The sequence below is a fragment of the Agelaius tricolor genome, unplaced genomic scaffold (genome assembly GCF_023055355.1).
Source record: "Agelaius tricolor isolate 1412-34295 unplaced genomic scaffold, bAgeTri1.0.p SCAF_3, whole genome shotgun sequence".
NCBI classification, from domain to species: Eukaryota; Metazoa; Chordata; class Aves; order Passeriformes; family Icteridae; genus Agelaius; species Agelaius tricolor.
Window position 1 is genome coordinate 13,789,890 of NW_027269263.1, and position 14,828 is coordinate 13,804,717.

Below are 14,828 nucleotides of genomic sequence, written 5' to 3' on the forward strand. Positions count from 1 at the left end.
TACTGAGGAGGGTCCATGCTCGTATCCTGCCCATCCCAGGGTGAGCAAAAAGGGCACACATGGAAAGAGTTTGGGGTCAAAGAGTAGCAGCTCTGTGCCAAGAATTGTAGCATTTCATTAGCAGAGGACACAGAAAGGCCCCAAATTGCCTGTCCTTGCACTGCTTTGTTTTGATATGGGGCTTGACATGGGTGCAAATCTATTGCAAACACATGTACTATGTTACAGAAATGCAAGAAAAAGAAAACAGTCTTTTTTTTTTTTTTGTAAAAAAGATGGATATTTTTACAGCATACACAGCCAATCATGACATTTAATTTTACAGAACAGGAAGGAGCTCAGTAAGTTGCTGTAAAAATATCCACCCTTATGCAACCAAAACAGCAGCTATGGATCAGGAATAGCTGTGGAGTGGCACCATGGACCTCTCCAGCACTGCAGATATGATCCTAGGGACAGAACTTAACCTACACCTCAGCCAGCTGGTGTACCCCTGGCAGTGACCTCTTGTGTAAAATGACCCCAGAAGTCACTTTATATATAGCTTTAGGCCCATATTCCACTCCCCCAAACCATATTTTCCATGTCACAGACCCTGTTAAGTAATTTAACACAAACTGTAGGCAGAACACAGAAAATACCAGCATTTCAATTTGGCAGGCATTTAAATTTTCATTATAACCATTCAGACAATGAGTAAATTCAGACAAGGTAAGGAGCTGCAGATGCTTTCTAAAAATACTGTCATCTATGATGGGTATCTCATGTACAGCCCCAGACACAGCAAAAGAGTAGAACATGGTCAACCACACCACTACCAACACAATAACAATACCTACTTATTTAAATGTTCTGTGAGCACACCAGCATAACTCAGGAACTGTTTTTCTGCATTCCTTGCTTGAAAAAAATATTGCATAACACTACTGTAACTATAGATTGTTTTCTTTTTTTTCCACCGAGTATTCAATTCCTAACAACACTTAATAAACATAAGGAATGAGGAACACTCCCTATCCCCATCTGTTTATTTCTTCTTAGAGAAAAAGATTTTTTTTAAATTTGGCCCTTATATGAAATAACCAAATGCTGTAATTTATGATATAACCAAGAAGTTCGTGGTCCTTATTCTTTCAATTACAAAAAACTTTTCAATACTCTGAACATAATTGAAAGATAAACTATTTTTGACACCAGCTACTCTGAAGAATAAACATCCCATTAAATAACAACCTCCAGTGTACATTCTACCTTTACCAGTAGAGAAGTAAAAGTGATCGGAAAATGCCTGAGGGCACTCCAGCATAATTTGAAAGGAGAAAGCAGTGAAAAGGCCCAATTATTCTTATTGGCAAAGTAATATTTCTAAAATAATAGGAATCTTCTGAAATCAAGTTTAGTTGGCATCACAACGGAAGGAACTATTTGAAATACACCAGTAATGGTAACACAATTTATTATTTGATTGATATAAATGATCTGTTAATGTTAAAAGAAGACAGAGCTAAGCAGACAGTCACTGTTCTGCTCTACATTGCTATTTCACACAAATAACAATTTGTGTGAAATTTCTCCTCAGTGGGAGGACCAACATATTCAGGATCTCCCTCCCCTTGGACAGGGAATGGCTCTCAAGGTTGCTTCTCAAGACTGAGGGATTCCTTACTACAAGAGACTCTTGGTAAGTGGTTCAGAGCATGCTAAACTCTGAATTCTTGCTAGCTAAATGATATAATGGATTGATCATGTGCAGATAAACCTTCAGCCAAACAGCTGGGAAAAGCTGGGATTAAGACTGGATCCAGCTGCACCTAAACTCCCATCTGAGAAGGAGTTTAGAATGCAAAGGGATCCTTCCTTAACATCATGACTCAACAGGAAGGTCTCCCTGACAGTGTGGGCTGAGCCTGTCCTGTATGCAGCAAACAAGCAAGTGTGCCTTGCCATTGAACCTTGTTAACCCACTGCCACATCTGCTACCAAACTTTGGTTTTCATCAATAAACACATTGTTACTTCTCTCTTACCCCTGAAGTGCATGACTCCATCTGTGACAATGTGGAGTCTATCCATGTAAAGCTCTTCTGGAAGCTGTCACAAAACAAATAAGACATACCTGATGTGCCAAAATATAGATATTATGGCCAACATCTTTTGGGGAGATGCCATCATCTCCATTCTCCTCCTCGTGGTCACATTCCAGACCTTGGTTGTAGGCATTCTTCATCACATCCACCTGCAACATAAACCCAGTCAGGGAGAGATGAAATAAATGTGGTTCTTGGGGAAAAACTACACTGTGTTTGAACACAGCCACTTTGCTCAGCTCCAGTCTGCATGGGTGCCCTGCAGTTCTGCAAGAAGAGCGAGCAGCCTGAGAAACACTTTCTGAATAAGACAAGCTTGAAGGATTTATGAAGTTCCAAACCACTACATTTTTCATCAGCAACCATGAGAAAGGAAGAGGAATGATGGGCTTTTGTGAGCAGGTATTTTCACAAATGCTTGTCTAGATATGGCAGGGACTGTTGTGTAGCATTAGGAGTGTAGCCATGATCTTCTGGCCACAGCAGGCAGCAACACAATTTCACAGGAAAAACCACACCTAAGCCAAAAAGGAAAGGAAGATCTGGGCAGGGTGCCAAATATTCAAAAGCCTCTTAGAGGACCACCATACGGTTCTCCACACAAGGCCTGATCCTGCAGCTGTACCCTAGGGATGGCCTCATCCTGCTGAGATGCCACCTCAGTGGTGATTCCCTGAAACCAGCAACCAGCAAGGGCTCTGCCTAAGGGCAGGGAAGATGTTCCCAGATTCTTCCCCAGAATCCCTCAAGAACTCCCAGATCTCTCAGTCTCTGTTGTTACACAGACAAGTGGTATTGGAAATTACTCCCCCAGATTTCCAACCTATTTAAAGTTCCCGGAGACCTCCATAAACATTAGTGTTGTTCCAAAACACAGCAACAACTGCTTGGAACTCTCTTTGTTCACAAGACATAAATAAATAACATACATGTATATTAAATATATGTCCACACACACATTTCTGTTAGCACTGCTTCACAAACTGTACAAGCTTAATTTGCCAGCCCCTGACAAACTGCACTTGAAGACAGTCTACCAGAATATGATAATTTAGTTAGGAAACAATTAAAGAAAAGTGCTTGGAACGGATAAAAATAATGAAGTCGTAAAGACTGAAATCAGGCATGCTTGATCCTTTTAAAGTAATTTTGTGAATTAGTACTATCCTGATACATTGTGCCACCATACGCTGCCAACACTTCTCAGCTTAGATACAGATCATTTAAAAAATGTTTTAATGACAGATTTTTTTTCAGCCAAAAGATTTATGAATATTCACAAGTTTTCTCACCAGTTCTCTTGGTCTCATGTTGAAAAGGATTCTTTCCGCATTCTCACTGTCTTGCCTGCTTTCCATAATAGCCAGCAAAAGCTTGGAGGCATTGTTCTGGAGATACAAAACCAAATTAATGCAAATTTTAAATCTCTTTCATGGATTAATGACCCTTGCATTTGTTTTAATTGAGATTATGAGGACCACTTTTTAGTGGATAAGATTTTCAACCACTTGCATCTTTTATTTTACTGACATATTTAATAGGTTTTTTTTAGTGTCAGCATACTGTAACACTAACTCTGCACATTATATTGGAATGAAAATTTTAAACACTGAAAAATATTTTACTTAAATACAGAGTGTTGCTGCAGACTGTGCATACAAAATTAAATTCCATTTCCTTTCCTTATTTCCCACCTAGCAATTTTTGCCTTGGCTTTCTGTTAAAACAAGACTCAATAGAGGTAATTACAAAACATATTACACAGAAGGTTTTATCATTCAGGCAGGTTTCCTTCCCCTTTGGTTTTTATGAAGTCCAGCTGGTTATTATTTGAAAGGCTGCAAAATAACCTGTTTTCATGCACTCCTGAGATTTTGTTTCACTACTAAATATTCCTGGGGGAATATATAAAGACAACCTTTGCTTTGTCAGCTGGCTGCTTTTCCCCAAGACTCAGGATTACACAGCATGAGCTTTAGCTGCAGTAGTCCAGTGCAGCTCAGAGACCTGCCTGTCTCCCAGTTAAATCAGCTGTGGTGAAGTGGAGAAGAAGAATGGTTCTGGAGCTTTGGCTGCTTTCTGGCAGAGCAGGGTTGCCTTGGCTGACCTGTCACAGCATCCCCATCATTCCCTGTTACAGACTTGAGCTGTTGGAACACTTGGAAGCAGAAGACAGTCCCTAGGGAAGAGGTAGGGGCCAGGAAATATGCCCACCCACCCTACAGCCTCATTCTCAGCTGCTTATTACCATTATCAATGATTCCAGCCAAAATTTCTCCAGTGAGGGTGTGCCTCAGACAATTGGCATGGGCACTTTCAGAGGAAAAGGGTTCAGCTGCTTTTGGGACTGGGGCAAAAAGAAAGATGTTATTCCCTACATGTTTAAGCAACTTGTGTTTTAAGCAGCCTTTGTATCCACAAGTTTTGATAAGAGACCTAAAAATATGGAGCACTAGAGGCCAATAGAACAATCACATGAGTTGTAATCTCCCAGTCAAACTTGTCCAACTCAGAAGCATTTAGTAAACTACAATTTGAGTACTATAGAGCAGAAACACACTCATTTCACAGCTAAAAACTCACAAGGGTTATTCTTGGTGAGCACAGAATCACAAAACTGTGCAGGGTGGATCATAAAACCATACACTAAAAGCTGTCCTCTGGACTAAGATTCCAGCAGTCCAGCCCCTATTCAAAGCAGCCTGCTCAGGGCTGTGTTAGGCTGAGGATTAAACACCTATGACTGGAGGACTGAAGGTAAATGGAAGGAGAGTAGATTAGAATGAAGAGTTGTATGTAACTGGGGAATTAAAAACTTCTGGGAGAAGAGACTGGAGTAAGATAGAAGCCAGGAGAGAGGAGCCTGGGCTTGCCAATGAGATAAGGACAAAGAAAAAGAGATGGGAAGAAAAGACCTAACTGGGACTGGCTCAAGGAGAATAGCACTCCATATGAGTTTTGCCATGTCCCTTTCCTTTTGCTTCTAAATCAAATCAGGACCATCCATGGGAAAGGTCTAATCAGACTCTCTACCTTGCAACCAACACTGCAGAAGTTGAATGTGCACAGTGAACGAGAACAGGGGGAGGGAGAGAACAGCATTTTGACAAGGATTCCTGACAGGATGCTGCTCTGAAAAGCAGGATGCTTCCTCTTCTGCTGCAGATTTCCCTCACAGTGGTGGCCAAGTCAGTAGTGGTAGCATTGACAGGATCTCAAACTGAGGAGGGGGGAAGGGGCCATGCCAGGTTCCCAGGTAGCTTGGTAAGGAAAGGGAGGGAACAGGAGGAAGGCATCAATCCACTCACTCATGGCTAAGGAGGACTTTGAAGCTCTTTGCCAGTGCAGACAACCCTGGAGATGGACAGAAGCCTGCTGCAGCTTCCAGGAAGCTGGGAAAGGTAGAGGATAGGTAGGACTCTGTGTCATCAACAGCCAGCTTCTTGCTACTGACTCAGCAGAAGTGCCTTGCTATGGCATAGAATTACAGCAGGCATTTGTGATGGTTATTTGGCTACTTATTCCTCACTTTCTGCATATCTGGAGACCCTAGGATCTAATCCCAAACATCAATGTGAGGAAAACATCAATGAGGAAAAGACATTCATCACTTGGAAAACACAGCACGAAGTTCATAACACATAAGTACAGTGAAAAATCAATTTCCAGGTGCTAAAAAACAGCGCAGCCCAAAGCACTTCTACTCTTCATTTCACTTTTACCTGGGCTCCCGTCTTATCTCCTGATAAAAATTTTGGAAAAATAAATTAATGAGTGAAGCAACTAGATACAGCTATGAGGGAAAAAAAGAAGACACTTGTCTTAGACTCTCTGTACTCTTAGACTGGCAATGTCTCTTCATCCTGTCACTCAATATCTGTGGCAGATACTGAGCTCTTACTTTGTGTCAGGGCTTACATACTGGTCAGTAAGGAATGCCAGGGGGTCACACTTGAAATAAAAAGAAGCAGAATTGAACACTGTCCATCTCTGCACTCAGTAAACACTGTCTGCTCTGCTCACTAAATGATTCAGGAGTCCACTGGAAAATGTAATCCATGAAGATGTAATTAAATGCCACATCAAAAACTAAGTGCAAAACAAGCTAAACTAAGATGGCATGGGAAAATAGAACTCCACACTGCCTTTCCTGTGGTTGGAGGGTGTAAGTTCAACATATAATGCTCCCTGAAAACAGTATTTGAGCTTGTTTGTAAGTGTAAATGTATAGGCCTGCATACTTTGAATTCTGTATTTTCAGTGCAAAATTTATGTATTTGCAACTTCAAAGTTGCCTGTGAACACTGACAGTTAAACATTACTTGGTAAACTCATTGCTTTATTACTTCAATGTGTTGCCACTCAAAATCAAAACCAGCAGCTTCTTAATTTGGATCCAATTATTGAGATCACATCTTGCAACGTGTCCACATCCAGTACAAGAGTGATATAGACATAATGGAACGGGTCTAGCAAAAAGCCATAAAAACCATAAGGGGAATGGAGCATTTTTCATATAAGAAGCCACTGAAAGTTGTGACTGTTCAGTCTGGAGTACAGATGGCTTAGATGGATCTTATCAATGTGTATAATTACCTGGTGGGAGGAAAGGCAGAAGAGGCTGCCAGACCCCTCTCACCAGTGTCCAGTGAGAGAGCAAGAGACAAAATAAAATACCCATGCAATTCTATCTAAACACCAGGAAACACTTTCATACTGTGAGAGGGATCAGACAGTGGGATAGACTGCCCAAAATGGTTGTGAATCTCCAGCTGTGGAGATATTCAGCTGCACATGATCCTGAGAAACCTCTAGCTGATCCTGCTTGAGCAGAGGGCTTGGACAAGTTAACCTCAAGACATCCCTACTAAAGCAAATGACTCTGTGATTCTGCAAATCTGAATAATTTCCACAGTCTGAACTTCTGCTACATTCACCACAATTTTTGCTAATTGAATGAGCCTGAGCACAGCCAGCCTCCAGTGAGCAGGATCACACTGGTCCTTGCAGAGGTGTCTCTAAGCTCTGTGTTTGGTCACTACACAGAAAAGCTGTTCTACAAGCATGTGCTAGCCTCATGGCAATGGCAAATCAAAATGGCACTGGAGAGAATGCAGATACATCTTTACAGAGACTGAATTCGGACTTCAAAAGAACTGTCTGCATATTCAAAGTTAAATGTCTGCCTAAGTGTTTTGCTAGAGGGGGGCCTGAATTACATTGCCATTCAAAAAAGTAATTACAGTTATTAAAATCATATGTAAGGCACTGTTGATTCAATGTTTCATTGTACATGATATATAGCTATATTAATTATTTTATTAGACATGTATAACATTGCCAATATGATGCAATGCAGCTACCACAAAGAATTTTCTGGTTTGGGGAGGAAACAGAGCATCTGCAATGGAAATACTTAATTTGGGAGGCAAGAAAAGGCAATAACCCAGGGCTCCTCCTGGACAGATTCTACCCTCCTTGGCAGACAGTGCAGCTGCAGAGCTCCCCTCTGCATGCACTGGCACACAGACAGGAGAAACTTATCTACCAGCCTGTCCAACCCTCCCCAGAACACAGAACAAAATTACATTACAAGCCCTCCCTCTCTAGGCTTTGCCCTCACACTCCACACTTTGTGTTTCCCCTCAGAGGACACTGAGAAGGGAAATAAGGTACAATTTACTTGAACCTTGTTTTCAACTTTATTTGACATTGCAGGTCACCTGATGTATTGCTCTTTTTCACAGCATTTCTTTCTCAAATAATTTTTAAGAGTTCGGTATTTAGAGAGCATGCCTGACTTGCTGCATGCCTGTACAGTGTGGCTGTTTATCAGTCTTGAGAGATTTTACATCACAATACAGACTTTTCATGCTAGCTGTGTTATGCCTGATTGATAGGATTTTTTTTAAAAAGTTGAGACATAGTCCCCAACATATCAGTGGGTCAAAAGGCCTGTGGCAGAGGGCTTGGTAAGGATTCAGAAGCTGAGATGAACTCATTTGCAAGATTTTGTTTTGCAAAGGCTTCTGAGTATACTGTGCTGTGGTAAGATTAAGTAAATGTCAGGCTGCCTAGAGCTCTCCCATAGGTATGTCTTCTGTTGCTGCCCAAATTCAAATAAACAAATTTCCATATACTGTACCTTGAGCTGAAGCACCAAGTCCATGCAGTATTTGCCAAGGGGGTTTATGTCATTCAGGATGAGAGCAATTATAATATCAATCCCATTAGACTCATGGGTGGCTATGCATGTCTGCAAAACAAGAGAAGAGAAGGGAATGGGGTAGGGGCAGAAGGGAGGGGAGGAGTAGGAAAAAGAGGGAGATGATACAGCCAGAGGGAACAAGAGAATATACACATCAGCAAATTTCTAAAAGAAGGACCCAGAACTTAAAACACCTTGCAAGAGCAATGAAACCTTCAGTCAAAGCAGAACAGCCTGAAAACACACCACAAGAAGTGCTGGGGGAGACTTGTGTGTACAGAACTAACCCAAACACTGCCAGTAGGGAAATACCCAACTGGAAAAAAGGTGGTGCAAGCTAAAATCTGCTCCCAGAGAATCCCGCAGGGCTTGGCACCAAGCGGCACAACTTGCAGACAGCAGCCCTCAGGACCACTGCCAGATTCAGCTGAGCACATGCCAGCCTCAGACATAAAAGAGAAGCTTGACTGCAAGCACAACCAAATTTGCACGCTCAGATTCTTCATTTGCCCTCAGCAGCCAGCATTAATATTGCTGTTACAGTACAAAATGTTCATGAAAATCAAAGTTTTTTCCATGAACGTGGACATGTCCTGCAAAGAAGAGTATTTCTGGATATGAAATTTAGAACTGTATTTGTGAGCAGTGGTACTTCCCAAATGCCTTTACAGCTGGAGTTCTGGACCTTCAAGGCCTTGTGCATAACAGCCAGTTATACAACAGCCTATGGCACTTATTCCTCTGGCAGGTTTATGGGACAACAGGAAAGGAAAAGTTTTCCAGGAAGACAGAGAGAGGGGGAAAAATGAAAATGAGAGAGTGTGGGGCATTTGCCCCTGAAATATACTGAATTAGATTTGCAGTTGGTGTAAACAAGTGCAACTCAAATCCTGAGTGACTTCCCAGCAGATAGGTCAAAGTAATAAAGTTTAATTCATCATTCCCTTCCATATCAGTGTTCCTCCAGTGCTTCTCACATAAGAGAAGTTCTCTCTTTGCTGGAGAACATGTTAACTTGTAACATTTTTTTGTCTTCAGTCCTGTTGTTATGCTTTTTTACAGTTGTTTTTCCCATCCAGAAGTGGTTTAAATATTACTGTTCAAAATTTAGTCCACTAAAGGACTTCTGTTTGTTTTTAAAATATCAGGTAAAGGCAGCTGATTACCAGGAATGGCCGTAATAGCACTTTACATTTCATTGGAGCACATTAATGAAGAAGCATTAATATTGCATGTATTTCTTCAGCTATTTCTAGCATAGAGAACAGATTGCTTCTGTCATTTGCTCGCCACAATTTTTCCACTGCTAATCTGTAGCAAAAATTCTGCAGTTTCATCCACTATGACAACTTTATTGCAACTTTAATTCTCTTCAGATCAAATATGGCAGCATGTAACCACATCCTTTAGCTTTCTATACTTCTTCAGCATGGCACTAAAGAGACTTTTACCAGAGGTCACAGCTGTGTGACTTCCAAAGGCTGCAGTGAGGAAGGCACAGAAGATCAGAAGCATGGTCTTTAGTGTCATCCATTTCAATACTGATACCATAATTAAAGATGCTGCTAGGTGGTATGGCAGGAGGGTAAGTTAAACTTTGTGGCAGTTAAGTGAAATAAGGAAAGTAAGTGTTAGCAAGATGTAAAAACACCACCAAAGGCAAAATGTGTGAAAATGAAACACATTGAAACACAAACAGTGTGTGTTTGCAATGCACTTCCAAAACTCTGACTCCAAATCCAGTCTCACAAAATGAGGGTTAAGCCACAGACACAGCAACATAAAACATGAAACTCCCTCCAAAAGGTCTGCCAACTCTCAGAGGAAGAAGAGGTACTACAGGGAGAGTCTGTTTTGAGCTCTGACTTAAAAGGGTCACTCAGGCTTCATGAAAGCTTGAAGCATGTTAAGTCTAGTCACAGCAGCTCCAAGTGAATTTACGATATCAGGAATACTCAAAGGTTTGTGATAAGCACCCAGACAGCAACATTCAGGTACAGCCTTCTGCATCCAGAAGTTCTTGAGCCTACCTGGTTTTCATGGCACGGGCCCTGGCAGTATTCTGTCAAGCTTTCCAGAGTCTGGTTGACAAGAGCCACGTTCCTCTCATTGATGTAAAGCCCCAGCAAGCCCAGCCCACCTGTGGTGCTCCCACAGATGCAGTCCAAAAACTGAAGGGTCTCACAAACGAGGTTGTAATTTGTTTTATTGTTTTGATGTCTTAAGAAATTCTGGTGGGTTGAGGAAAGGAACACAAAACAAAACAAAACAAAAAAAAAAAAAAAAAAGGAAGAGAGTCAAGGCGAAAGTCTTTTAGTCTTTTTTCATGAAAACATTGAAGGATACAATTTATAGCCATATGACCAGTGTGTCTCAGGTACTGAAGTACACTGCACTACTATAGAAAATACATTAGGCCTTAATGCAGCAATTGAGAACTATTATCTGATTAAATCACAGAGCAGTGAAGGCTTAGGAAACTGAACTTGGCAAACATCTACACTGGCCTTAAATGTCTTTTATATGTCCTGCAGACCTGCTCCCAGTCACCCATCACAGCCCTTCTCTTGGAAGCTGTTGCCCCACAGCTAAGCAGGTCTAGTGGCACATTATGGAGCTCAGCTCAAACCACCCCAACCACAGCTGGAAGGGGAGGAACCACTCCTGACCACGGCATTGATGTATATTTGCAGAAAATACATTTTGCAGAGGTTGCTATGGGGACAGTAATTTCTACCAAAAGAACTGATAGCAGGGACACACAGAGCATCTGAAAGCCTTCAGTTGTGATACTTTGGCAAAGGGGCAGTACCCAGAAACTTCCTGTGCTCTTCAAGTCTGTGGTAAGTGATCTACCAACTGTGCACAGGAACCTTACTAACAGGGACATTTAGACCCTGCTCAGCTCCATGTGGCTGTGCTGAGACCCCCAAGCAATTCTGAACTCCATCACAGAACCCAAATGGTTCTTGAAAATGCTTCTTTTATCCCTTGGACCCAATACTTCAGACAGCCCTATTCTGTAACAGGGGCCAGGCACAAGTGTGTTTTTCTCCCCTTATGAAGGTGCAGCCCCTCTAACAACAGCCCTATAAAAGCTCAGCTCAAAACACTTTACCTGGAGCTCTCGGTTGTGGTTCTCACACAGCAGCTGAAGAAATCTCAGTATTGGCTGCATGATTGCAATGGCAGGGCTCATGATTGCTTCTTCTGCAGACTTCTCTTCTGCATTTGCAGCATCTGCTCCTGAGCCCATCAGATCTATTTCTGGGTCCATTTCTCTTCTGTACACAGAGTAAGCCTTGGAGGTTGCAGAGGATGCTTCTGTTAACTGTCCTTTCATTCCCTCCTTCAGATGCAGAGTTGAATCCTTAACTGAAAAGAAGACAATTTTCCTTCATTTTTGAAAGTCTTTCTCCCCATTTGATTAAACAATAAGAAAACAATAATAATGAATACAACTTTTTCTTTGTTGGTGTCTAACTCTTCAAAGGCCTCTAGGCGACTCACAAAGAATATCAAAGCAACATTCATGCAGGGATAGCATGTTCCAAATAAACCACAAACCAGAGTGAAACAGAACATTAACACAAAAAGCCCTACTATTTCTCTCTCATATACAATAAATGATGAGAACAATGGGAAGACCACAGGGTGGGAAATCAGTTCCTGAGCCTGCTCTTGTGAAATATCCCCAATAGCAGCAGCCTCTGCTTTTGCTCCTCTAAAAATACAGCTCAATATCTTTTATTGATGCAAACTGGCAGAGCTTCACTGATTTCATTAAAGCTAATTCCTTGTGGCCAACCTGAGATGGACTGTAATTCAGAGAAAAACAGGCAAAATATGCAAATTGGCAATTATTAATGTTAAAGCTTATTGATCAACTCAGCAGTGCAGCAGTGGTGCAGCACATGCAGTGTCAATATAAAGCCCTGCTCCCCTCCTTCCCAGGGGTGCCTCCTTACCTCTCTTTTTGGGAACAGATATGGTGAGGTCACTGTCATCCTCCTTCTTTTTGCTCCCCAAATCAATAGTGTTCACTGTCACTGTGGATCTGATCTCCTGCTGAGCAGCTTTCATGCGATCATACAGCACTTTGAAGAACCTTTCTGACTTCTTCTGCTCCTTTAGTTGCTGGTAAGTCGAATACTGCAAAAAAAAAAAATTCTTTAGATATCAATCTTCTAAGGAAGAAGAAATAAAAAAACACACTATTTTTTTTTGGTGAAACAAATGATGAATAATTACTTCACTTACACAGAACAAATGTTGGCCACTGCCTGACCAGTTCTTTCACAAAGTGATATACAAGGCTGGTAACAAAGACTGATGATAATATTTTAAAATTTGGGTAAAATGGTGAACTGTGCTATTTGCAGTCTTTTAAATGTCACAATATTGTATTTGAAGTTAAATTACTTTGTGACACTCTCCATTTCTCCAGACTTACTAGTCATTATATTCCATCTACAAATAAAAGTGAAAAGTGACTTATTATGTAACAACAAGAGAAAGCAGGGAACATCAAATATGTAATATTATAGCTTGGATTATATTAATTTTTTGTGCTACAGACAGAATTTATTATTAAATATTATTTTAGGTTATTAATTCCAGTCCCTTAGTATAACTGTCAAGCAGGCTGAGGACCATTTGAAACAGTTTGCAAACAATCCCAATTCTCCCAGCCTTCCCTCCTCATATCAATTCTCTCTATTCCCTCAAACATCTGATTTGGCTTAATCTGGGCGAGAACACCTAGAAACCATAGTTTAAAGCAAATATATAGAAAAACACCTAGAAACCATAGTTTAAAGCAAATATTTTCTATCAACTGGAATACTGGTCTTCTCAAATAACCAAGTTTTTTTCTCTTTGGAGATTTTAATAAATGTCTCTGAAGGTTTCCAGAAAATAATGTGCTTTTATAAACTTAGAAGTATTATAATTTTTAATTTTACGAAGACTGACATAAAATAACTGGGGATAATGCTGACATGGCAATGACCAGATTAAAAGCAGCACAGTGCTAGACAGAGAGGGAGAGCTGAAAAACCTTTCCTTCTCCCGAAGAGCTACCGCATAGTAATAGGGCATATTTACATTTGCATTACAGTGGTACATATTCTAGTGACAAACTTCTCAGAGAACTCACAGCAAAAAGGTTCTCTTTATTTGTCTCCAGACCACATGCACCTGAGAATCAATATGTGAATAAGCAGATTAAACAAGTACCTGTGTTTGCGTATTTCCACCTTCAAGCAGTGCAATACCCAGCAGAATGCCCTCGGAGAAAATCCTGTCATTTCTGGTGTTCACTATCACATCTATGACCAGTTCTGAGGCACCTTCTTTGTCCAGGAGGCACTGGATATCAAACATAGTCACCCCAGACTTATCTGCATCTTGTCCTGAAAATCCACCTGCAAATTAGACAAATACACAACTACCATTCATGTTTGCTTCACACACATACATGAAAATGAACCTATTAGTAGTGATAAAGCACACAATAGCAACGTAATAAATTTAATTTTGAAATTCTGTCAGGCAAAGTTCCCTTTGATAAAAACAAGATTTTTGTATGAAACTGCAATGTTGGGCTCTAAGAATAAGAAATAAAACAAATCCCCAAGCCATTGTTCTGTCAGGATATTCAGACAATAAATAAGATGGAAAGGACATTGATTTGTTCACTGAACCCTTTTTTAATTCCACTGCTGCATACACTAAACTGTGAGTAGGGTCAATGCTGTGAGACCCTTTTTAAATCTGCTCTTGAATCTCAGGCCTAATCTGCACTAAAATTGTGTCCTGGTAAATCCACCCTGGTTATGGGTCTGACCTTCCAGCCAAATGCTTTTGCCAACTCCTAGATCATCATCATCACCATCATCATCATCACGACGCTTTTTTTAAGAACACAGACTTGAGTTAATCCAAATTAAAGGTGTGGGTTGAAGAAATTTTGCTAAATTGTATTAGCTCATTAAATCAACCACCTTTTATTATCACAGATGATCATCTTTCCTGCTATACTTACTTCTCTAAAGATGTAACTGCACCTACTTCATTAGTAAAAATACAGTACTGTTTTAATCAGCCAGTACTACTTTGATTAAAGTGATTAAAATGCTTCAGACTTTGTGATGATGCCATACACACACACACTTTTTAGAGAGAACTAAAAAAATAGTAAAACTTCAGTCTCTTATTTGTTAGAGAGCAAAATTTGGCGTAGAGAATGTTAAGACTGCAAAGATTTTCAGAGTCTGTATTGAAATAGTAAAGGAGGAACAGCTGGGTGACATCTGCAAAAGTTGACAAATCTGGGCATGCTTTCAGTGTGCACTGAAAATGCAAAATGCAGTTCTGATCTGGCTCTATACCTAGCTCCAGCCTCATTTCCTATGACATTCATTATTATGGGCTTTACTAGAAACCACCCAGCTGTAAGTTCCTGTGGCTTCTACAGCAGAATGATACAAAAAATTAGCTTATAAGGGACCTGCAGAGATCATCTACCGAAAC

General features: G+C 40.6%; 1 protein-coding gene across 6 annotated transcripts in view; it reads right to left on the reverse strand.

Moving 5' to 3' along the window:
• The window catches only part of ITPR2 (inositol 1,4,5-trisphosphate receptor type 2), a 244,386-nt gene that overhangs the window by 62,675 nt on the left and 166,883 nt on the right, over window positions 1-14,828 (reverse strand). For all 6 annotated transcript variants that reach the window (XM_071422550.1, XM_071422548.1, XM_071422551.1 and 3 more), the window contains 7 exons: window positions 13,533-13,720; window positions 12,263-12,446; window positions 11,413-11,669; window positions 10,325-10,525; window positions 8,232-8,342; window positions 3,379-3,474; window positions 2,116-2,235 (listed from right to left, as the gene is read on the reverse strand). In XM_071422550.1, the coding sequence (XP_071278651.1) occupies window positions 2,116-2,235; window positions 3,379-3,474; window positions 8,232-8,342; window positions 10,325-10,525; window positions 11,413-11,669; window positions 12,263-12,446; window positions 13,533-13,720 (1,157 nt within the window). The remainder of the gene's footprint in view (window positions 1-2,115; window positions 2,236-3,378; window positions 3,475-8,231; window positions 8,343-10,324; window positions 10,526-11,412; window positions 11,670-12,262; window positions 12,447-13,532; window positions 13,721-14,828) is intronic.